At 34.1% G+C, this 26608-nt stretch overlaps 1 protein-coding gene across 1 annotated transcript in view; it reads left to right on the forward strand.

The window, feature by feature from the left end:
• The window catches only part of LOC141325811 (myopalladin-like), a 27442-nt gene continuing 834 nt past the window's right edge, over positions 1–26608 (forward strand). The window contains exons 1-18 of the mRNA XM_073834541.1: positions 1–318; positions 379–911; positions 9499–9674; positions 9779–9824; positions 11817–12255; positions 12339–12413; positions 12816–12957; positions 13136–13159; positions 13257–13373; positions 13493–14264; positions 14346–15752; positions 16777–16918; positions 18724–18801; positions 22159–22380; positions 23360–23509; positions 23599–23675; positions 23772–23898; positions 25506–25713. Of these exons, the coding sequence (XP_073690642.1) occupies positions 1–318; positions 379–911; positions 9499–9674; positions 9779–9824; positions 11817–12255; positions 12339–12413; positions 12816–12957; positions 13136–13159; positions 13257–13373; positions 13493–14264; positions 14346–15752; positions 16777–16918; positions 18724–18801; positions 22159–22380; positions 23360–23509; positions 23599–23675; positions 23772–23898; positions 25506–25713 (5053 nt within the window). The remainder of the gene's footprint in view (positions 319–378; positions 912–9498; positions 9675–9778; positions 9825–11816; positions 12256–12338; positions 12414–12815; positions 12958–13135; positions 13160–13256; positions 13374–13492; positions 14265–14345; positions 15753–16776; positions 16919–18723; positions 18802–22158; positions 22381–23359; positions 23510–23598; positions 23676–23771; positions 23899–25505; positions 25714–26608) is intronic.

Consider the following 26608-nt stretch of genomic DNA (forward strand, 5'->3'; position numbering starts at 1 on the left):
ATGCAGGAGAACAGCATGGATCAGCCCACATCCTTATCGCAGCTTTTGCGTGAGAGTTACCTGGCCGAAGCCCGAGCCCATCACAGACACGGCGAATCCAGCTGCATAGACAGCCCTCGCCGCCTGGTCTACGGGACGCTCAAAGAAAAAGCGGATGATTCCGGTGGGAAAGTGGATCCGCAGTTCCCAGACCTGTCTGCATTCCTGAGCCAGGAAGAACTGGACAAGAGCGTCGATCTGGCCTGCAAATCGTTCAGCAGTGATCCCCGAGAACGTGAGGAGAGATCTGACGCACATCCACCGATGAGCCAGTGTAGTGTTCCTTCCAACAAACCCGCTCCAGAAACAGAGGTCATTTCAGAAAGACAAACCATCCAGACTCCCATCCAAGACAATGTGATCAGAAACGTCAGAAGCGCTAGGGAACCTGCGCCGGATTTCAAAAGACCTCAGAGAAACGCTCCATACGGCTTGGAGACCCAATCCAAGAAGGAGTTCCTCAACAAAGCAGCTGATTTTATTGAAGAGCTTTCGTCTCTGTTTAAAGCCAACAGCTCGAAGCGAGTTCGCCCTCGTTCTTGCAAAACCCACCGGAGCCGATGCCAAAACAAAACCCAGCTCGATGGCACCTTGTACTCTGTTAATGCAGAAGATCGAGAAAGACCTATAATGTTTAACCAACAGATGGAGGAGCCGATGGAGAACAGTCGAGTCACGGAGGAGCCCCAGGAACCAGAACCAGAACCGGAGCCGGTGTGTGAGGAACCGGCTCTGATTCAGCCTGAGCGCTCTGAGGAACCTGTGTGTGAACCTCCACAGTTTATACAGAAACTCAAAAGCAGGGAAGTTCCTGAGGGAAGTAAGGTCCAGTTGGATTGTATCGTCAGAGGACTGCCTGCTCCTGAAGTTCGGTGAGTTTGAACTGCTTTTATTGATGCACACGATTAGTGCATTTTTTGTTACTATTGCTCATAGAAAACAGCCACCTTGTAAATGCATAAAATAGTAAGAAACCTTAGCAGCTGCTCTGGGGGGGAAAACTTTAAATAATTTTATTTCAGAAATTGCTTGTGAATTTCACAAAGGTGACCCTGGACCACAAAACCAGTCACAAGGGTCAATATTTTGAAATTGAGATTCAAGCGAGATGAATAAATAAGCTTTCCATTGATGTATGGTTTGATGGGATAGGACAATATTTTAACACCTAGAATCTGAGGGTGCAGAAAAATTGCCTTTGAAGTTGTCCAAATGAAGTTCTTAGGAATGCATATTACTAATCAAAAATTAAGTTTTGATATATTTACGGTAGGAAATTTACAAAATATCTTCATGGAACATGATCTTTACTTAAAGGATAACTGTTGCCAAAATGCAACCTGGGCTGTTTTTTTACTGTAAACGAGACAAACTTGTATGTAAAAGCATAATTACGACAAACGAGCCGTTTTTGAGATTGACCGTGATTTCGTTTTGTGGTCAATGGCCGGTGAATGGGAGTACTAGGGGCATAACTTTGAGTGCATCAAAATTGATATTTTTACAACACTAAGAAGGCTCGACACACCATGAAACTTTGCTCGAAGTATCGCCTGGGTCTCTACACATGAACTCCAGCATTGGGAACATTGTGTACACAGAGTTTACTAAAAATAAAGGTTTTGAACAACTCACTTTCACTGTTTGAGTTTCCGCTCGCGGCCGTCTTGCCAGTCAAGAAGTGTCGATCTCCGAATGCGAGGATGGATAGCTCCTAAAGCATATTTCCATATAAATGCACGGATAATTCGTTGTTTTGTCGCAAGTGAAAAACAATATTAACCTTCTAGTTGTAAAAAGAGCCTCATATAAGCCTAATATTTCATCCTATGGAGTCCATTCATTCGCATTCGGAGATGGACACTTCTTGACTGGCAAGACGGCTGCGAGCGGAAACTCAAACAGTGTAAGTGAGTTGTTCAAAAACTTTCTTTTTAGTAAACTCTGTGTACACAAACAATGTTCTCAATGCTGGAGTTCATGTGTAGAGACCCAGGCGATACTTCGAGCAAAGTTTCATGGTGTGTCGAGCCTTCTTAGTGTTGGAAAAATATCGATTTTGATTCGCTCAAAGTTATGCCCCTAGTATTCCCATTCACCGGCCATTGACCACAAAACGAAATCACGGTCAATCTCAAAAACGGCTCGTTTGTCGTAATTACGCTTTTACATATAAGTTTGTCTCGTTTACAGTAAAAAAAAAAAAAAAAACAGCCCAGGTTGCATTTTGGCAATAGTTATCCTTTAATTTCCTAATGATTTTTGGCATTTAAGAAAAATTTATAATTTTAACCCATATAATGATTTTTTGGCTATTGGTACAAATATACCTGTGCTACTTAAGACTGGTTTGTGGTCCAGGGTCACAAATAACACATTACATTAAACATGAAATTTGACACAAATATTTTTTGTGGATGCCTTAACAACACCCCTTGTGTAAAAGTGCACTTAATTGCATTGAATGTGCACTTGTAGTGTACCTCAAATTTTAAAAGTGTATTTTAACCAACCGTATGTGCAGATAATATAATGTTAATGAAATAATAATACTTATAGAGAAACACTTTCATGACTTTCTTGACACAATTCACAAAGCACAATGTTGTGCTTTAAAAAAGTGCACTTATTATTTCTAAAGCACATGTAAAGTACTTGATTATAATTTTAACTCCTTTTTAAAGTTAATATATTTTAAATGTACTAGTGTGCATAATAGAAATGACATTAAAGTGAATTTTAGTTTGCCATGCTTTTTAGTACATTCAGCAGTACTTTTTAACCATGTTTCAAAGACAATGAAGTAATTATGCAATTTCATGTAAGGATATACTTAAGTCCTTAAGTGGGCCAAAAAAAAGCACTTTTAGGGATAGTTCACCCTAAAATTAAACTTTTTGTCCTCATTTACTCACCTTTTTGTATTTCTTTCATACACAACCAGTCAAAAGTTTTTAAACGGTAAGATTTTTAACGTTTCTTAAAGAAGTCTCTTCTGCTCACCGTTTATTTGATTCAAAGTACAACAAAAACAAAATATTTGTACTATTTAAAAGAACTGTTTTCTATTTGAATATATTTAAAAATGTAATTTATTCCTGTGATTTCAAAGCTGAATTTTTAGCATCATTACATTAGCTGTGTATTTAATTTATTATATTTTTTTTTTTTCAGGTTTCTTTAAATATAAATTTCGGAAGAACAGCATTTATCTAAAATAGAAATGTAAGATTTTTCTAAATTAGTTTATCAATTTGTTGATCAATTTAAAGCATCCTTTCAAAATGAAATTATTAATTTGTATAACTGTATAATGTTACAAAAGCTTTTTATTTCAGATAAATGTTGATCTTTGGATCTTTCTATTCATCAAAGAATCCTGAAAATAATGTACTGCACTGTTTTAAATATTAATAATAATAATACATATTTTTTGAACAGCAAATCAGCATATTAAAATGATTTCCGAAGGATCATGTGACACTGAAGACTGAAATAGTGATGCTGAAAATGTACCTTTGATCACAGGAATAAATTACATTTAAAAAAATATTCAAATAGAAAACAGTTATGTTAAATAGTAAAAATATATATTTTTTAAATTTCACTGTTTTTGCTGTACTTTAGATCAAATAAATGCAGGTTTGGTGAGCAGAAGAGACTTTTAAAAAAAACATTAAAAAACGCACTGTTCAAAACTTTTGACTGGTGGTGTATCTCGAACACAAAAGAAGATATTTTGAAGAATGTTGGTAATGAAACTATTCATTTAAGTTTAAATAATTGCATTTGATATAAATTACACTAGGTACCAAAGTGTACTTTTTTAGAAGTGAGCTATAACACCATAGCATCTTGGCAACAGGTTTTGCGAGCAAATGCATGATCTAGTTTCTCAAGCATTGGGTATGAGCACAAAGACGTCTTGTGAAAGCTGAGCGTATAACATGCAGTCTGAGCTCAGCCATTCTAATTTTGCCGCATCGGAAATATGATGCTATGAGAATGCAGGCGAAATTATCAGCCTACATCTTTAGTAGAGCACACTTTGCCAAAGAGTAGAACAGTAAACAAGATATTAAAGGGGTACAGAGATTAGCAAATTATTGGGCAAGTGTGGAGACGACTGGGAACAGCAGTTTTTACTTTGGCACAATTTAAGAAATAAAACACACAAAATGAACTTACAAAATGGTGATAATAATAATGTTTGTTTACTAAAAGCTGATTTGCAGATGAAATGAAATCAAAAACTCCTGGCTTGAGGCTCTGTGAACTTTAAAGAGTTATTATCTTTCAGTCTCTGAGAACTTGTAATCATAAGAGCTGTGTGACTCAGATTGTGGAAATGTGCTGCTTAAGCTGGGATATACAGCTTGTGCTTCTCTGGAAACTGAACATCTGTCGTAATATGCATGGTTTAGTCCTCTAGTGTGATGAAAAGACAAAAATGGATTAGAAAAGTTTAACTACAAATAGACTTAATACGTTATGTACATATTCTCTGTTCAGCTATGATTTAAATACGACTAAAATTAGTTTGAATAAACTATGAAGCTTTTTCCCCCACTACTTCGTATAAATTGATCATGCATTTAACTTTATTTTGCATTTAATAACTACATATAAATTGATCATGCATTTAGCTTTTCTTGTATTTAATACCTTTATATAAACTGATCACACTTATAATGTTTTTGCATTTAAGGAATTCATATAAATTGGTCATACGTGTAAAAATTTTGCATTTAATATCTGCATAAATTGGTTTTTTTACCCATAACTGCATATAAGTTATCATGCATTTAACTCTTTTTGAATTTAATAATTGCATATACATTTATCATGCATTTAACATTACAAAAAAACAGATCAATGCTTAATTACAAAGTTCAGTTCATTTAAATTTAAAATGTTTTGTAATATCAATTTGCAGTTAGTATAGCTACTCGCTGACAGGAATAAATTATGCAATTGCTTTGCAGTAGTATTGTTGTTTTAATTTGCCAATTTTATTTGCTGTCTTGTAGCACAACAAAAAGAGCCAATAAAATGGTTATTGTTACAATTAATAAAAATAAACAAAATTGAATTGTTACCATTGTTGTGATTCACATGCTGAATGTTAAAGTGATTCGAGCATATTAAAAGTTCGAAATATTAAAAGTATAAAACTGTATCAATCCAGTTAAACGGTTCTCTTGGTGTTTATAAAGAACATTAAAATAGTAAAGGATCACTAGTAAGCATGTAAAATACAGCTAATGATATATAAATATAATATATCTAATGGTTTAATTTGAAGATAGATCACTTTCTAAAAGCAATCTACTTACTATTTTTCACTTGAAATCAATTAACATTTCTGCATCAGTAGAAAGAAAGCTATAACAAAATAAACAAAGTTCCAAGTGACCAACCAGAGGGAACGCTAATCACTATAATGGTAAGTTTAATTTTTTTTTTTTTTTAAATCAACATCAATTTATGAAGTCAGCTCGATGTTCTCTTAAATATTTCAGTTGTATTGAAAGTTCAACATTCAAGATGACTTTGGGAAACTAGTGAAAGAAAGACACCTGCAGACATGGAGGAAATGAGTGAAAAGTCTATTAAGAATTGCCCCACCTCCAAAACTTTTCTTCTTCTGTTTTTATTTTGCGCATTACCAACATATTAGTGCACGGTTTGCTGGTTTATTGATGTTGTTGGTTCCTTTGTGGTTACTTGAATATTTTAAGTAAGCTTTACTCGAAGCTGTAAGTAAGTTGTTTTACTTGCCTTAAAACCTAGTAAGTATAGCAACTAAGTAAAGATAACTATATCTAAGCAAGGTAAACATTACGTTACTTTTTAAATCTGGATAGGGGTTGCTTGTTTGTATTTAATATAAAAAAGTTCTGTTTTTCGCCTTTTTACACCAAAAGCCTCAGGCTTAGAGAAAAGTAAATTCACGTCTGTACAGTAGACCGCAGAAGAAAAAATGTCAACTCTTCAGCAATAAAAAAAAAAGGAAAACAAATTATTTTGACTATATTAGATTATTTTGAGTAATTTTTGCTTATTAGCATGGGTAAATTGGATCGTCGAAGGTTTGCAGCAAAGACATCGGCTAATAAAACGCGATTAAATACATAAAGGATATTTGTATTATTTAAAATATTTAATTATTGCAGGTTTGCATTGAATTTCACTGTTTTTATTTATTTTGAAGAATACTGTATCTGTTTTTTTTTAGCGAGTGAGATGAATTAATGCATGTTCACATTTATTCTAAAACTAAAGTAGGAGACTTTTACTACTAAGGAGAGCTTTTAATCAATAAATGGGGCAAAAAAGAAACTTGCATTACTTCATTAACTCAATTCAAAAGTAATGTGTTACTTTACTAGTAAGTAACGTTATATTATTATGTAATTTGCATTACCCCCAACACTGTCTGAAAAACCTCCAATACTTCTAAGTTCTAATTTATTTTAGTATAACAAACTATATAAGATTATCCAATTAATGAAGTGATTTCCATAGTTTAAGAAGTTCTTTCCTACACATCATTACGGTTATCAGTGTGTCATTGGTGAAACGTTAGTGTAACATTACTCAACACAAACTTCCCACACTGAAAGGTCAAGGAAACCCTTGCTTTTTTGAGCGTGTCCGTGTGACAGGTGACGTGTTTGGACAGCTGTTCGTTACAAGCGGTCAGCTGAGCAAGAGACTGTGATGTCAGAATCATTAGATCATCCTCCAGTGACCCAAACTTCACTTTTCAACATTTTGTTCAAAGCACAATTTAAGAATGTTCACCCGACTTTAACATGACCAATCCTGTCTAAAAACATTTTACTTCATAATTCCTCTCTAAATTTTACAAAATCCTAAAACTTTATTTTAACGTTCTAAATTAGTAAATGTAAAAATGTAAAATTGACAAGAGTATCTCTCTCCGAGACAATTGCCTGCTACATAGCTGACAGATCTATTAGTGTTGGTTGTGTTGGTGATTGTATGAGAGGGCGTTCTATATTTAGCTCTAGGGATGCTGCTGCCGTCCGGTTTTAACAGGGGTTCCTGTGCCGCGGGTGAGTCGAGAGGAAAAATAGACTGAACAGGTGCAGATCTAGCTCTGGATGTCTTTCCCCCACAGCTCAGGCTTTCAAAGTAGAGTCTTACTCATTAGAAATGATCCTCATTGGTCATGGATCAAACCCAACACATTTCAGCCATGTTTCGGCCGTGGAGTGAACCACAACTCGTCTCTTCAGAGTCGCTTTAAATTTCAGGGAGGAAATTTTAGGAAACGGCAGGAGTTGAAGTGAAATAATGTTTTAGGTAAGACTGTGGTAGTTATATTTGTGGGTTCAGGCTTATTCTTTTAGCTCATTGATTTATTACTGAATGAACGCTGTTACACCTTGTCTTGTGTTTTTGGATGATTTGTGAGATGCATTGAATTGCTTTTGAATATCTTCTTTAACACTAACTGATATATGCCAAAAATCACTTCACTAGTGACCAGCTTGGTATCTGATAGTCCAACAACTGTAAGTCTGTTAACTGATTTTTGCCATTAAATGCCTAAAAATGTGGAATAAAAATGTGTCTGGTGTCATTCATCCATTTGGTGTTAAAAATTGCTTGCTGTGTTGTGTGTGCATGTTGAATAGTTTTTCAATGACATTTAATGCTCATTGTTATTTTCTATAACAAATCAGAAGTTTTCTAATAAGCTTTTGCTAAATAAACTATTTTTTTCAAGAGAATCCTGCCTGAAAATGGACATTTAGTCTTTATTTTTGTTAGTAGAGATATTTGTGACATTTATTTTGACATTAGCTTGGCAGTTTTGACTATTTATTATGTCCCTTCATCATATTCAACATTCTGCGTAGTAACCATTTAATTTGTTTGCATCGTTTGATAGTGATAGACTAAAAATTGAGATTTGATGCAGTTTATATCTGCTTAGATGATTAACATTACACTGTAAAAAGTTTTCACCAGTTTCAACTTAAAAACTTAAGTTTAGCAGCTGCCTTACAATTTTAAGTTAAATCAACTTAAGTCATTTCAACTCACAAGTTAAATCAACTCATTTTTTATTGTAATAAGTTCAAATGACTTGTAGTTTTAAGCCGATTTAGCTTCAAAATTTTGAGGCAGCTGCTGAACTTAAGTTTTTAAGTTGAATCTGGTGAAAACTATTGACAGTGTAGTGTCATTTTGTGAATTCTTTTTTTACTTTTGTTTTGCATTAACGTATTCATTTTTACATTTAATAATTGCATATACATTTATCATGCATTTAACATTGTTGCATTTAATAGCTTCATATTAAATGATTATGCATTTAACTTTTTTGCATTTAATCACTTTGTATAAATGCCCTAGTGCTAAATAAATATACTAAAATGTATTTCAAATACATTTATTTCATGCTAAGTATACAAATACATTTACATATTATGTACTTTGCTAAATTGGATCAAATAATTTTGCACTTGATGCACTTTAATTGTGCTGAAGTGGTGCTATTTGTGACCTTTATTTTGACATTAGTTAGGCAGTTTTGACTATTTATTATGCCCCTTCATCATATTCAACATTCTGCATATTAACCATACGTTTAATTTGTTTGCCTAGTGTGCCAGTCATAAACTGAAAATTTCAATAATATGCAGCTGGTTTGAGATTTTATGCAATTTATATCTGCTGATATTATTAACACTAGTGTAATTTTTGTTAAATATTTTTTTTTTACTTTTGGGTTACTTTTTTTTGCATTAATGTATTAATGAACCTACAAAACCACAACTAGTGCATGGCATTCATTTCGTGTCACTAACACACTTAAAATTAAAGTAATTAATTAAACATGCATTGTATTTATTATAAATAGCCTAGGCTGAAACTTGTAGATCTTTGTTTTAGTCTCTTAATGAAAGTATACAACTAAATGTACATTCATTAGATTTTCAACTGAGGTCAAATTAAAAACGAAAGCATGCAGACACGATTTAGACATTATTTGTGTGCAGGTTTTACACTTTTATTCATTAATTTATTGCATTGTATTGTTTGTTTTCGTAGATTCAGTCAAAACAGAATTTATTCAGACTGCAACATTTCTCACATTATCACAGTTTATTTCATGTAGTTTAGAAAATGGTAATAAAATATGACAAGAACTCAGAGATAAACTGTGTCAAAACAAACCATGGTCAGGTCACAGTGTCAAATCAAATTTTTGGTCCCAAATTTGATCAGTTTTACTGTTAGTCTACTGTATGAAGATTTTCTGGGTATAATATGTCACAGTGTACTTTATTTTGAAATCCTCACTTACACAAATGTCATGCATCCACTAGTAAAATATTATCAAAAATATTATCCAAATAATTTTTGGTTTGACTGTATGTGCTCCTGTCCAGAATGTAATTTTCTGATTGTGTTTTCCAGGTGGTTTTGTGAGGGTAAAGAGTTGGAAAACAGTCCTGATATTCAGATCATCGCTAACGGTGAGCATCACACTCTGATCATAGCAGAGGCGTTTGAAGAAGACACAGGCAGATACTCGTGCTTCGCCTCAAACTTTTATGGCACAGACTCCACCTCAGCAGAAATCTACATTGAGGGTAAGTGCAATAATTATTGGCCATTTAATATGAATGACTAAATGATCGCAGCTGCAGTTTGAAATTAAGATTGTAAGATTGAAGATATTTTCTTTTTTGTTCAGGAGCATCTTCATCAGATTCTGACGTAGAACAAAACTTTCAAGCACAGTGAGTTTGTAGACTTTCCAACATGAAGTCATGTGATAAGAATTGAATTTTAAAAAACCTACGGAGCCCGGGAAGTCACCTGTAGGAGAAAAAACAATCTGTGGCAACGGTTTTGCATTTCATTTATAAACCATATGCAAATTCTTAAACGGTTCCCTTGGTTTAACAAATCGTGCCCACAGATGAATAAATCATACCCATGAATTTCTCTGATTTTGTAAACCGTACCTTTGTTTTTGGAATCTGTACCCACAAATTCATAATGCGCATGCTTTCCCAATCCATTTCCCGCTGCATTGTATTGTGTTCATTATACTTGATTTTTCATAGTAGGCTATATGAGACCATGATCCGCACTCACAAAATAGTATTCTTTTAGCTTTATTTTACATTAATCATCAAAATAAAACACCGCCGCCTACATTTTATCCTATAGCCTAATAGAAGAATAGAAAATTTCCTGAATTTTTTCGAGAAGAGAAGGTAAAAAGCAATACAAACAAATAATGTACAGATCATGTTGTCATTCCTTTCTTTTGTTCTCTAACTGAATGCAATATAATAGACCCAGTTATAATAATAACATTAACAGTGAAGCATGCATCTACCTCTGGGGGAAAAGATTAGTATAAAGAATCACCTTTAGAATGAATAGCACGCAAACACATTTCCAAAACTGTAAAGGGTTATGTAAAAATGGTATTGTTTTATGATGATGTTTTCACTGTCTTAAATGCACTAAATTATTTAGCCTATAAATTAACCTGATAAACTCTGTTGGAGTCAAGCAAAACGTCACTGGGCCCACTCATCATTTTAATCATATGCTAGATTTAATTATATCACATGGAATTGATTTTACTGATATAGATATCGTACCTCAAAGCGTATTGTATTGTATTGTGCATGCTGCGTATTACTGATGTTAACTATATAGCTCTGGACTATCGTCTGGGCAGAACTATTGTTCCTGCTACCAAAGATAGATTCACAAATAACCTGCCTGATTTATCTCAACTGCTATGTGTACCAATAAATGCAAATGAACTAGACAAAATGACTAGTAACATGGGCACTATCTTCTCTAATACATTAGAAGCTGTTGCCCCCATCAAGCTGAAAAAGGTTAGAGACAAATGTACTATGCCATGGTACAACAGTAATACCCATTTTCTCAAAAAATAAACTTGTAAAATTGAGCGTAAATGGAGAAAAACTAACTTTTTAGAATTGCGTGGAAAAACAGTATGTCCAGCTATAGACAGGCTTTAAAAGCTGCTAGAGCTGAGCATATCCACCAAACTCATAGGGGAAAAAAAACAATCCAAGGTTTTTATTTAACACAGTGGCTAGATTAACAAATAACCAGATGCCACCTGACCTAAATATTCTTGTACAGTTTAATTGTAATGACAGATTGTAGATTCTACAACATCTGATACTTCAGCGTCTTCCATTGTACCTAAAGAAAAATTGCAGTGCTTTACAACTATAGAACAGGAAGAACTAAATAAACTTGCTGTACTACTAAAATGAATCTGTGAGCACAGTTTGCAAACCTGCAGGAACAGATTGTGAAAGTGTGCACGCGGATTGTGAATTTGTGGGTATGGATTAAAAACCAAAGGTACAATTTACAAAATCTGAACTCTCGGATTGGAAATGAGTGGGTACGGTTTATTAATCTGTGGGCACGATTTGTTAAACTGAGGAAACAATTTAAGTTCATAAACTGAGGGGACAAATTTCAAAACTGTCACTCCTACAGGTGACTTCCCAGGCTCCGTGAAAACCTGATGCACATCTAAATTTTTGACTTTGTATGTTTCTGCACATACATTATTTGTGGTATCTGTGCAAAATCCAAGACCACTGATAAACCTGTATTTTTTTTATTTATCAAAGCACATGAAATTATGCATATATATGACCCCCTGCAGTGCCTTCATTGACCTCCAGGGGTTTAAAACACATTTACAATGACTTTTTCAGGGTTAATAAAAAATTTCCTCAGCCCAAGCCTCCCGTGGTCCCGGTAGAGCCCAGCGCATCTGCTGAAGATGCCACATTGACTATAACATCCACCTTCGCTGAACCACAAGAACCTTCTGAAGCAGAATCAGTGCCACTGACTGAACTCATTGCTGACCCAATCTCTAAGCAGGAAGATACAGAACTTCTGATTTCCAAGGTCCTCAGCTCTGAAATATCTGTACTAGAACCAACCGTAGCTGAACTAGAACCAACCGTACCTGAACTAGAACCAACAATACCTGTACTAGAATCACCAACGCCAATATCTGAGGTGGAGCCCACTCCACCTATTCCTCCACTGACCATTGCACCACCAGCATCACCATCACCACCGTCGCCTCAATCCAACCAAAGTATCTCTGATATACTGTTAACATCTCAACAGAGCAATCCTGAGGTACAAAAACACCCAAATCCGCAGTTTTAATTATTCCCACTAATGCATGTTTTTTCTTGAATTCCATGTGTTTTTATTTTCAGAATATAAATGGCAGCAGTAGTTATCTTCAAAACTTTGATGTAAGGCCCATAATGGCAGCTCCTGTTTTCACAAAGGTAAAGCAAACACGGCTTGTATTTTTAAATCTTGTAAGACATTAAGTATCAGGTTTGAACCTTTTCCGTGCATGCCTGCCCAAATCCAAAAGAACCCAAGAGTCAAAACCTTAGTATGCATTTAGCAATTTCTGCCTGACAGGTAGTAAAATTTGATTCGGACCAGTAAGGACCTCACCTTCAAAATCCATAAAATCCAATCCTTTAGGGGTAAAGAAAGTACAAAGGTGTCAAACTGTTGTACCCCTAAAGGTACAGTTTTTTCTGACAGTGTATAGAGTAGCAATGCCTTGGCAGCAATCCAAAAAAATCTCAGGGCAATCGTGGCAGTAGTTATTATCTTCAGAAAATATAAAAATCTAGTTCTGTTGTCATTGTACACCATTGTCTCTTTCGGTGCAGAGCCTCCAGGATGTCCTGGCTGTAGAGAGTCAGTTAGTAGTTCTGGAGTGCAGAGTAAAAGGCATTCCCTCCCCTAAAGTGGACTGGTACCGAGAGGGAATGCTTATTGATGATTCTCCAGACTTCAGGATCCTCCAGAAGAGTATGTATAAGTATTTTAATGTGCAGTGCATTTAGATATGTGTTTGGATCTGTACTCTTTGAAAACTCCATCTCTACTACTCTAACCTGTGATTTGAAAGAAGAGTTCTCAGTGCTTGACGTTTCCTTCTTAAGAAATGTTATCTGATAATCCACACATTCTGCTTTTTTCATCTCAGAACCAAGATCCATGGCTGAATCTGGTAGGTGGATTTGATTACCTCTGCTTTGTCAAAATAATTATTTCATGACTCTTAATCCCTAACAGTCTACCATTTCTCTGTTTGGTGTGGGCATCAGAGGAAATATGCACTTTGGTTATTGCTGAGGTCTTTCCAGAGGATTCTGGAACATTTACTTGCACAGCCAGTAATAAATATGGCACAGTTTCCAGTACTGGAGTATTGAGAGTAAAAGGTAACTTTATTATTGTTGTGGATAATGAAATATTTCATGATGTTCATAATAGAGTAAAAATGAATACATGTATGAAATCTCAAGTTTAATTCTGAACAATATTTTGTCTGCATCGATAGGACACAATAGCACCAAACCTAAAACAACAAGCACTTTAACAGTGGAATCCTCCTTTCAAAAGGCTCCGCCAACAGAACTGATATCGACTACTCTAAACCGTAAGCCAGATGTTCCTCTGGTAAATAACAAGCTTCACTCAAGTATGATTTGCCTTGACCCTTTGAGCTCTGGATTTAAACATTCAGACCCTCAGGGCTTTGGAACGCCTCGCTCAGATTCCCTAAATCCTAGTACCCTTCGCCATGACCTCACGACTAGCCTACCTAGTCTAAACCCTCTTAGCATTAACAAATACAGCTCAGATACTTTCAGGACTAGTTTACCTCAGCTAGACCCACTAAGCTTCAGTTCTTCTTCACTGAACTCTAGCTCTAGCACAACCCACTTTGATTCAGGAGGGTTTGGTTTTAAGCCTTCCACAGAAGTGACCCAAAGTCCACCAAACGGATCAGCCTCTGGCATCACTATGAGCTCCGACGCCTGGGTTGAACCGTCAACAAATGGTTTGAAATCAACCCCCAGCCCTTCTGTTACTGGTCTCCCACCAATAAACTCCAGTAACCATCAAGAGCGACCACCTGTTAAACCCCTACCAGATCCTCCAACTTCTTGCCTCAAGACAAGACCCGAAGGTGTGTTAGGGAATCACAATGAATCCCGCTCTAGTTCTCGAGTTGGTCTCCGTGTCACCTTTAAACTACCAGAGGATGAAGAGGAAGAAAAAGGACTGTCATCCAGAGGACCCCCACCAGTGTTGGCTAAACCAAAATTGTAAGTACTAACTTCTGTGTTACAAGACAACTTACATTTTAAGACCTTCTAAAGTAGATACGTTTGTTTTCCCCTTCTTAGAGACCCAGTACAACTTCAGATCCTCCACAACCAGGTGCTTCTGGAACAGCAGCAGGACAATGGCTCCACAAGTCAAGATTCATCACATGCAGACAGGACAAGTTCTGAGCCACCACCTGTCAAGCCAACTCAGCCTCCTGCAAATCCAGTGCCATCACCAATGATAAACTCTGCTCCAATTCCACCGCCGAACTCTGAATCTGTCCCTCTACTTCCTACAGCACCTGCACCAATGTTAAAAGCTGTACCTGTATCCCAATTTAGCATGCCTTCAACCAATTCCATGCCCTTGCCCCAGCTTACTCCGTTAGCCACAACCTTACATAGCCACCCACCAATACCTCAACCAAATCTGGTTCCTACTACTTTAAGTACTGCTCCACCAGGTATGCTTCCCTCTACACTACCAACCCAAATAAATGTGGTGCCTACTCTTCCACAGCTAAATATGGGGCCAATCTCACCCAACTTGGCTCCAGTTACCCCTATGCCAATTGTGATACCAACAATCCCAATAACTCATCCCGGAGGAGCCCCCAATATCCCTATGCCTCCACATGTGGTACCTTCTGCACCTTTTCCTCAACTTATCATGGCTCCAACAACCCAACCACCTAGCCATGTGGCCAATATGCCACCCTTTACTCCTTCCACTCATATTTCACACATAAACATGAACCCAACCTTGCAGATGAACTCATTAGTTCCCATTAGTGACACAAGTGTTGCCAGAACACAGGCATTGATGACACCCAATGCATCAGCAATGAACACCACTGCACCAAAGTTAAACACCACCTCAAATTCTCATCCCAGCATGGCTCCACCAGTGGAGTCTTATCCACCCCTGAGTAAAATCATGTCACCACATCTGGTGAAAACTCAACCTGCACCCATCCCGAGTCCAATGTCTCCACCTCCGTTGAATGACACCCAGCCTCCTCTTCCCGGAATCATTCCGATCTCCACCCAGAGCTTCAGTTACACAAGGCCAAAGGAGTTCATCGCAGCCCAGACACTCTCTCCTATCAGGAGTCCTTCCCCAACTGAGTCTCCTGTTCCAATGCTCCATGAATTGGCTGCACAGATATTCCCGAAGTACACACGGGAGCTCACGTCGCCCGTCAACCAGTTATCTCCGTCCCCAAGAAAGTTCCCAACAAGAGTTCTGGAGTGTCCAAGCAGCCCACCATATGTGTCTTCACCACCTCTAGTGCCTCCTGGGCTGGTGAATTCAGTGTTTTCTTTTAGACCTCAGTCACCGCCACAAGCTTCTTCGCCAACGTCTAGCAGCTCCACCCCCAGCCCCATCCAAAATCCAGTGGCCTTCCTTAGTTCAGTCCTTCCTTCACTTCCAACATCTATTCCTACCAATGCAATGGGTCTGCCTAAGAGGGCTCCAACTGGGTAAGCAAACACAGGAGTCTACAAACTTGGTCCTGGAGGGCCGGTGACCTGCAGAGTTTAGCTCCAACCCTGATTGAACTCACCTGAACCAGCTAATTAAGGTCTTACCTGGCATAATTAAAACTTCCAGGCAGGTGTGTTGAGGCAGGTTAAAGCTAAACTCTGCAGGACACTGGTGCTCCAGGACCAAGGTTGAAGAACCCTGGACCACAAAACCAGTCATAAGGGTAAATATTTCTGAAAATTAGATTAATGCATCATCTGAGGCTGAATAAATAGACTTTCCATTGATGTACGGTGTGTTAGGATGGGACAATATTTGGCTGAGATACAACTATTTGAAAATCTGGAATCTGAGGGTGCAACAAAATCTGAATATTGATAAAATCGCCTTTGAGGTTGTCTAAATTAAGTTTTTAGCAATGCATATTACTAATCAAAAATACATTTTAATATATTTATGGTAGGAAATTTACAAAATGTCTTAATGGAACATGATCTTTATTTAATATCCTAATGAGTATTGCCATAAAAGGAAAATTGATCATTTTGACCTATACAATGTATTTTTGGCTATTGCTACAAATATACCCATGCTACTTAAGACTGGTTTTGTGGTCCAGGGTCACATTTCACAGGTCTTTAACCCTACTCCTGTGGATCCAATGTCCTGCAAAGTTTAGTTCCAGCCCTAATCAAACACACCTGAAGGTCCAAAATACACATGCAGGTGTGTTGAAGGAGGTTGGAAGTAAACTTCACAGGACAGTGGGTCCCAGCAGCAGGATTGAAGGTTCTCTTAAAGGGATAGTGTAAGTGTACCTAAAATGTTTCAATAAAAAGCACCATAAAATACCATAAAAGTGGTCTATATGATCTGTATTCCAGATATTTGAAGCCTAATCTAAGTTAGCACTACTTTTTAAAGCTCTTTTACTGCAGAATTTGAATTTGTCTCATATTTAAAGATGTACCTCATATTTTAATGCCTTACCTTAGTCTCATTGTGTCACTCAATGTTCAGGCCTCAAGGTGCACTAAAGAAAAATCAAAGAGGATCCAGACTCATGTCTGATGACGACATCCGAGAGAGCAAGGAAACACTTTTACAAGATATTGAGAAGAAGTTGCGACTTAGAGATGATCAGCTTCGTTTTGGACAGCAGGTGTGTGGTGTCATAAATATTACAAAAATGTAAAAGGGTTTTGTATGACTAGTGTATAGTACAAATAGTAGACCATGCTTTAATTGTCAGACATACTGTAATTTAGTTGCATAGAACAGCAAATAATTTGCTGTTTCTGAACAACTTTGATTGAGTTATGGGTTTCTAAATGTGAGACACTATTCCTAAGAGTTTAATCTTGGTTTGTAGAAGTTAAGTTTGTGTGGGCTTATACAAAACACTGATTGAAAGAGATGGAGAAGAAATGGGGAAGAAAATATCCCTCTAAATAACATCATATAGGTACCATAGCTTGACCAGTCTATACTCTAAAATAAATCTGCTACCCTTCAAAAATAGCTAGGACTCCATAAATGAGCAAAACGTGTTTTTTTTTTTTGTCTCTTGTGCTTCATATGCTTTCAAGCTTCATTTTGATTTTGAAACTGAAGGCTGAATCTAACTCTTGGTTGGCTTGCACCAAATGTAACCCTGGACTAAAAAGTAGCACGGGTATATTTGTAGCAATAGCCCAAAATGCATTGTATGGGTCAAAATTATCGATTTTTCTTTTATGCCAAAATCATTGAGATATTAAGATCATGTTCCATGAAGATATTTTGTAAATTGCCTACCATAAATATATATAAACTTAATTTTTGATTAATAATATGCATTGCTGAGAACTTCATTTAGACAAATTTAAAGGTGATTTTTCTCAATATTTTGACTTTTTTGCACCCTCAAATACCAGATTTTCCAATAGTTGGCCAAATATTGCCCCATCCAAAAATCCACAGCATATTTATTCAGCTTTTTAGAAGATGTATAAATCTCAGTTTCAAAAAATTGACCCTCAAGACTGGTTTTGTGGTCCAGGGTTACAAATGCAAAAATATAGTATAAGTTGTAGTAAAAATGATGCCATGTGAGAATTACAGGCAGGTTTGTAAATAGATAATTATAGAGTTATCTATTCAGATATATAACTGTAATTTCGCATGACACCATTTTATTTCATATTTAATATATTGCTGTACACTGTAAAAAAAATAAAATAAACACAATTTGTTGAGTCAACTTAAAATATATATTTTTAAGTTGAATCAACTCAAATATCTAAGTTGTCACTTAGTACAACTGAACATTTCAAGTTGACTAAGCTTTTTTTGACTTGACTAAACTTACAGTTTTAAGGCACTCGGGTAACAAATTATTTTAAGTTGACTCAACAAATAGTTTTTTACAGTGTAGTATACACATCATGTGATTTACAAGCAGAATTCACATGCATGTTTGCAATTTTACTTACTTTTTATTTTTATTTGCTTTTGCATTTATATTTATATCATAGCCCTGTAAATCTGTAAATATTTAGGTGTTCTGTAAAGGCCTCTAGAAATATGTTTTAAAGTCAACATGAAATCAGGATGTTTTGTGTTGATTTTAAATGTCAGTATAATTAATTAAGGGACTTCATGAAATGTGATGCTTTGAATTTTAATGTATTGCTGACTGTCATTTAAAAATGAAAACCTTTTGTTTTCATTTCTGCTTGTGGTCTGTATTTAGTGGCTTTGCATCAGTGACGACCCTCCCATATAAAAATCCGCTTCACCGTTTCACATTCTAACACATTTCATGTGTCAAATGTGCATCTGCATCATGCACCATATTAACTCTGTACACTACTGAAGTGTTTCTTACCAGAGTAACACTATAGAAACACTATTTATCACACATTTGTCTTGATGTGTGACTAGTGTCTGTGTTTACATCACCGTCATTCATCCTGTCCTCCATAGAAGCTGAATTATGGGGGGGAAGTGAGCCGACCGCTCGGACCAAACATTGCCACCGCAACTGTCATTAACTATGACGAGGTACAAGGAATTTTCTCCTTTGCAAGCAGTGCTTTGTTCTGTAGTGCATTAGATTTATAATATAAAAATCAAAAACAAAAAGCAAGATGATTCTGAGCTATAAAGCTGTGGCTTATTCCACTAATGGAACTGCATGGATAATAACTCTCTTTAGAGGACAATGCAGTATGTTTCAATAGTAACACTTTATAATAATTACTGTTAATGTTAGTTAATGCATTAACTAATGTAAACCAGTGAGACCATATTGTAAAGTGTTACCATTATATTATGTAAAATTAATTGTATGAATGTTTAAAGCCATAATTATTTCTAAATCTCCAACTTTTAGTATTAAATCCTAAAGTCAGACTCACTTTACAAATATTAAAAATATAGCTATAGCTAATATATAACTAATACACTAACAAAAATCTGTCCAAAAAAATTATGCATGAGCAACGTAAGTTTAATTTAATGCTGCATGTTACATACTAACTATAAGAGAATATTAATATCAGTATTGGATGGATATCTCAAACAGAAGCAATAATGACATGAGCATTACATTAGACTATCTGCAGTTTGGGTTGTTGTTGTGTTTTATAATATGAGCTCAGTTCAGTGTCTGTGTGAATGAAATGTGAATGCAAACGGTATCTGTGAGTAAACATGAGCGCTGAGCTTTGACAGACTAGACAGAGATAGGAATGAACAGGGCTGTTCTGGATTATAAATAGAGGTGACTGCATTCAGACATGTTGGCGGACATCCAGAACTGAAGGCGAGCTGTTGCTGGACAGGCCTCTTGAGATACGAATAGGTATATTTAAAATGGGAAGGTGTGTTAAAGAGGTCATATCATAGCTATTTAGTAACCTAATTTTTATTTTTATTTATTTATGTATTCATTTTTGCACTAAGAGTATTCATAATTTAGTTTTATGAGACTATTTTCATCCTCTCTCTAACTCCCAATTTTTTTTAATCACAATTTAGAAATTTTAAATGTATTTCTTATCTCTCCTCTGAATTCAGTTTAAATCTCGCAATTCTGCTTTATTTTTTTTATTTTTTTTTAGCAAAAAAAAATGCTAAATCTCAGAATTCTGAGTTCAAATCTCACAGTTCTGTCTTTTTTTTTTCTCAGAAATTTCGCAGTTTTGTCTTTTTTCCTCTGAATTCTAAATTTAAATCTCGCAATAGCAATTCTGCTTAATTTGTTTTTGACAAAAATACGCTAAATGCAACTTTTATCTCCCACAATTCTAAGTTTAAATCTTGTAATTAGTTTTTTTTTTTTCTAAGAATTCTGAGCTTAAATCTTGGAATTCTGACTTTGTTCTCAGAATTTGCAGTGTAAATATTCTAATTTTTTTATTTTTTATTTTTTTTAGAATTTTAAGTTTAAATCTAACAGCTCTGATTTTTTTTTCCTCTCAATTCTGAGTTAATCACAATTTAGAAATTTTAAATGTAGCTCTTATTTCTCTGAATTCAGTTTAAATCTCGCAATTCTGCTTTTTTATTTATTTATTTTTAGCAAAAAAAATGCTAAATCTCAGAATTCTGAGTTCAAATCTCACAGTTCTGTCTTTTTTTTCTCAGAAAATTCACAGTTTTGCCTTTTTTCCTCTGAATTCTAAATTTAAATCTCGCAATAGCAATTCTGCTTAAATTGTTTTTGACAAAAATACGCTAAATGCAACTTTTATCTCCCACAATTCTAAGTTTAAATCTTGTAATTAGTTTTTTTTTTTTTTTTTCTCAGAATTCTGAGCTTAAATCTTGGAATTCTGACTTTGTTCTCGGAATTTGCAGTGTAAATATTCTAAAAAAAATTTTTTTTTTTTTTTTTTTTAGAATTTTAAGTTTAAATCTAACAGTTCTGATTTTTTTTCCCTCTCAATTCTGAGTTAATCACAATTTAGAAATTTTAAATGTAGCTCTTATTTCTCTGAATTCAGTTTAAATCTCGCAATTCTGCTTTATTTTATTTTTTTTTTTAGCAAAAAAAAATGCTAAATCTCAGAATTCTGAGTTCAAATCTCACAGTTCTGTCTTTTTTTTTCTCAGAAATTTCGCAGTTTTGCCTTTTTCCCTCTGAATTCTAAATTTAAATCTCGCAATAGCAATTCTACTTAAATTGTTTTTGACAAAAATACGCTAAATGCAACTTTTATTTCCCACAATTCTAAGTTTAAATCTCACAGTTCTCATCTTTTTTCCTCTCAATTCTGAGTTTACATCTAGCAATTCTGCTTTATTTTTTTGGCCACTGGATAAAAAAAAAATAAACTAAATGCTACTTTTATCTTACAATTCTAAGTTTAAATCTTGTAATATATTTTCTCGTAATTCTGAGTTTACATCTAGCAATTCTGCTTTATTTGTTTTTGCTGTGGGATTCAAAAATATATATTCTGAAATATATATTCGGAAGCATAAATCTTGCAATTCTGACTTTTTTCTGAGAATTCTGAATTAAAATCTTGCCATTCTGACTTTGCTCTGTGAATTCAGAGTTTAAACCTCGCAGTTCTGACTTTTTTCTTGGAATTCTGACTGAGTTTACATCTAGCAATTCTGCTTTATTTGTTTTTGCCGCGGGATTAAAAAAAATGCTAAATGCGACTTCTCAGAATTCTTAGTTTAATTCTTGAAATTCTGGCTTTTTTCCCTCAGAATTCTATAGCTTGAATCTTGCAATTACATTTTCTCGGAATTCTGAGTATAAATCTTGCATTTCTCAATTTTTTCTCGGAATTTCGAGTTTAAATATCACAATTCAGACTTTTTATCTCTGAATTCTGAATTCACCTCTAGCAATTCTGCTTTATTTATTTTTGCTGCAAGAATAAAAAAAATCTGGTAAATGCGATTTATCACAATTTTGAGTTTAAATCTGGAAATTCTGACTTTTTTTCTCAGAATTCTAAGATTAAATCTTACAACTATTAATATTTTTCTCGTAAATCTGAGTTTACATCTAGCAATTCTGCTTTATTTGTTTTTGCTGTGGGTTTAAAAAATACATATGCTAAATGCAATTCTGACTTTGATCTCTGAATTCTAAGATTGAATCTTGCAATTATAATATTTTTCTCGGAATTCTGAGTATAAATCTTGCAATTCTGATTTTTTCCAAAATTCTGATTTTAAATCTCGCAATTCTGACTTTGTTTTATTGTAATTTTTAGACATAACTCTGATCAGTTTGATTATTTATTTATGCAACTGTACTGGAAACTTTAACATTCAGTTAGTAACTGTGGACATTTTCTTTTTCCAAAGTTTTTTATAATAGTATGAAAACTTAAATGGGAAACATTCCCAAATGATTTCAAATAAGTCAGTTCATAATTGTGTGTTTTGTAGGAATACAAAGTGTCGAGCTTCGAGCAGAGGCTATTGAGTGAGATAGAGTTTCGTTTGGAAAGAACTCCAGTTGAAGAGTCGGACGATGAAGTTCAACACGATGAAATTCCCACTGGAAAATGTATAGCGCCCATCTTCGACAAGAAACTGAAGCACTTCAGGGCTGTGGAAGGGATCCCTGTCACATTTACCTGTAAAGTAGTTGGAATTCCAATTCCTAAAGTGAGTTTGTGATGCTATTGTAATGCATGGACAGAAAATAAATATATTTATGTTTCACTACCATTCAAAGTTTGGATTTTTTCTGTTTTTAATAAAGCCTCTTCTGCTCACCAAAACTTTTGATTTAGTAAAAAATTGTGCAATATTATTGCAATTTTAAAAAAGCAGTTTTCTATGTGAATATGTTTTAAAATGTAATTTATAGCTGTGATCAAAGATGCATTTTCAGCATCTTCAGTGTCACATGATCCTTCAGAAATCATTCTAATATGCAAAATATAAACCTTTGGTAAAATTATAAATGTCTTTACTATCACTTTTGATCAATTTAATGTGTCCTTGCTTAATAAAAGCACTCATATGTGACCCTGGACCACAAAACCAGTCTTAAGTCGCTGGGGTATATTTGTAGCAATAGCCAAAAATACATTGCATGGGTCAAAATTATTGATTTTTCTTTTATGCCAAAAATCATTAAGAAATTGAGTAAAGTTCATGTTCCATGAAGATTTTTTGTAAAATTCCTACTGTAAACATATCAAAATGTAATTTTTGATTTGTAATATGCATTGTTAAGAACCTAATTTGGACAACTTTAAAGGTGATTTTCTCAGTATTTTTGATTTTTTTGCATCCTCAGATTTCTGATTTCAAATAGATGTATCTCAGTCAAATATTGTCCTATCCTAACAAACCATACATCAATAGAAAGCTTATTTATTGAGCTTTCATATAATGTATAAATCTCAGTTTTGACAAATTTAACCTTATGACTGGTTTTGTGGTCCAGGGTCACATATTTTTATATTATTTAAAAAAAATCCTAGTTAGATTAATAATTTTCATTACTATTTTCTAAATAGTTTTTGTTTCCTGGACATTTGATTATTAATTTCAATCCTTAAGCATAACATAGTATATAGTCTAATCTAGTCTAAACTACTTGTTGATGGACTTTTATTTTCCACTTTTCACACAGGTTTACTGGTTTAAGGATGGAAAGCAGATTTTGAAGAAAAATGATCACTATAAGAAGATCAGAGAGGGTGATGGGACGTGTTCATTGCACATAGAATGCGTCACAAGTGACGACGACGGCAATTATACAGTCATGGCTGCAAATCCACAGGTGACAATGGCAAACATGAGAAAAAAATGATTATAAAATGATGTTATTTACAGCAGAAATGAAAGACAAGTCTGTTTTCATGTCCACAGGGGAGAATAAGTTGTTCAGGCCATTTGATTGTCCAAACCGGTCCTGTTCGAAACCGTCCCGTGGTTCACTCGCAGAGGTGCGTTGGATCAATGCTCAGTGGCTGATAAAGAGACAAGTTTACTAGATGTGTATGTTTAATATTTCTGTCATCACTCATTGTTGTTTTTCTCAGAGTCCGAGCACGTGTACAGGAAGTGGAGGGCGAGCCGACTCAAGAGCGCTTCTTTCGTCCGCACTTCCTGCAGGCTCCGGGAGACATGTTGGCTCATGAGGGACGACTCTGTAGGTTAGACTGCAAGGTACTGAAGATATTCCAGCAAGATGTAACCTACAATGAACGTATTTGAACACTTAAAATGTCTGAGCATCCTTGCATTAGGAGTCCTAGCAGAATTCATTTACAACATAACATCCCTTGTGAAAAAGAAATGCACTTTAGCATCCTTTTGAAACAAGTATTTATTATTGAAAAATGTACTTAATTATGAATATACTTAAGTGCAAACTGGATATAACGTTTTGGACACTCTAATGCATGTTAATTGAAATTAAATGAATGTATTATAGTTTACATTTATGTAAGTAATTAATATAAAGTAGTAAAAAATAGGGCTTAATTTCATAATCACTTAAGTGTAAACATTTAACTAGAATGTACTTTAATATAATTTCAGTTGAAAGCTATATGTCATATATTCAAATACATTAGTGATTACATATTTGAAATGATGTTGCAATTTAGCACATTTAAAAAAAAACCTGTTTTTTCATGCACATGTCAAGTTTGAGATTTTGGGCTTTTTGGTTTTTTTATAAAGTGTTTTTTTGACTAAGGGAAAGAAAACATCATAAAGACACTGTTAAGTGTTTCTTTTATAGTGCTTTATCTGTTTGTGTCACTAGAATTCAATTGCAATACATATTTTTAAAGGTTGTTTTCTCAAAATGAGTTTTTTATCCTACACTGAGCCATAAATCTCCACTTCAGTAGCACTTACACACACCAAACTTGACATTTTTCCACACCAAACTTTACATGTCTATATCCGGTTTTAGAGAGGGATTTGTTAATATATAATTTGCTTGATTTTATGCAACATTTTATTTCCCCCAAAATTGTAAAAAAAATAGTGTTTTCCAATATGTCAAAAAAATTAAACAAGAATTTTAAATGTTTTCAATGTATGCAAATTAGCGCATATTAAATTAAATAATGCTTCATTTGTATATTTAAACCTAACATTTTAGAAAAATGATCAATGTAGTCAATCAACTAAGGTGATAACAATTAGTTAATTTTTTTTTTACCCTATTCACCTGCAGTGTCTGGTTTTAATAATAATATACACATTGCAGTTAAATTATAATCAAGCAGTTTACCTGTGATCTAGTATGTTAGGCAACACATCATAATAACATAAACACTTTAAAGCATGACAAAAGATTATTGAAACAAAGATTGTTTAATTATTAAATTTTTAAATAAATTTTTAGTTTTTTTTTTTTTTCATTTTTATTAGGTCTCTATGGATTTTTTTGTATTTCAGTTTAACTATTTTAGTACATCAAGTTAAACTAATTTAAAATGCATTAATCCATGCAAATCCATTAATTTCAAGTAACATTTTAATGGTTTTAATATTAGTTTTAGTTTACTATAATAAACCTGATTTATAATATACTTTAAAATAAAAATTCTAATTTGACATTTACAAAGTGCACTTTTAAAATGTACTTAAGTGCATTAAAAAACATATTCATGAAAATCATTTGAATAGCTTTGTGTTTTGTTGTATCATTTAAATGTATCGTATACAATGACACAACATATTACAGATACTTTGAAGCTGCATGTTTTGCCTTAATAATTCAGTTCTCATGCTCTGAATCGTCCTGTTCTGTTTAGGTGAGTGGGTTACCCCATCCTGAAATCATGTGGCTTCTCAACGGGAAGCCCATATATCCAGACCTCACTCATCGAATGCTTGTGAGAGAAAACGGGATCCATTCTCTAGTTATTGACCCTCTGACTCAAGCCGATGACGGGACCTACACCTGCATCGCCTCAAATAAAGCTGGACAGAGTTCATTCTGCCTCGAGCTCAAAGTTGTGGGTAAGAGCCAGATCATTTCTGATTGTCTTTATAACATCAAATTACTAGAAAGTACATTTCTGCCACATTTAAAAACAAGTCATGCTTTGCTAAATCATAATTATGAGATATAATTTCGTAACTAGGACATAAAAAGTCAAAGTTATGGCACACTAATTCATTGAGATAAAATTATAACATTATAACATTATGACTAAGAGAACATATTTCATAATATTAACCTTTTATCTCATATTATTGAATTCTATGACTATTTTAGTTTCTCATAATTGCTGTATGATTCAATATGTCATCATTCTGATTTTTATCTAATTACTGTATTCATGTAACAATTTCAACTGTCTACTTTGATAAATTTAACCCTTTTTAAATTTAATATGTATTTCTTCATTTTATCTCATAATGATCATGATTTGTATGTCATTTTATGTCATAATTGATCTCTTTTTATTTAACGATTATTTGTTATTAAATATGACTTATCTTAATTATAACAGCATAATCAAGTTCTCATTTTTTCTCTATATTTCATAAATTCAATTAATATTATAATTAACTTTTTATGTTACATGTATGGCTTATCTCATAGTTACTAATTACAATAATTCTTAAGCTTATAATTATGACATTTTGTCATTAAATATGACTTATCTCATCTAATAATTGACTCTATCATAATTTAATTTTACAGATCATAATTTTGACTGGTTAAAATTAGCTTATGAGTTATATAATCATTATAACAGTTTTTGTCTGAGACTTATGACTTTTTTCATAATTTATTTTTTTTATAATAAATGACCTTTCATGTCATAATTATAAATGATCTCATAATTATATTTTTTATCTACAAATTTTCTTTTTATCTCATTATTTGGACTTAACAATTGATTTA

This window comes from Garra rufa, chromosome 2, assembly GCF_049309525.1.
Source record: "Garra rufa chromosome 2, GarRuf1.0, whole genome shotgun sequence".
In the NCBI taxonomy this organism is placed as follows: domain Eukaryota; kingdom Metazoa; phylum Chordata; class Actinopteri; order Cypriniformes; family Cyprinidae; genus Garra; species Garra rufa.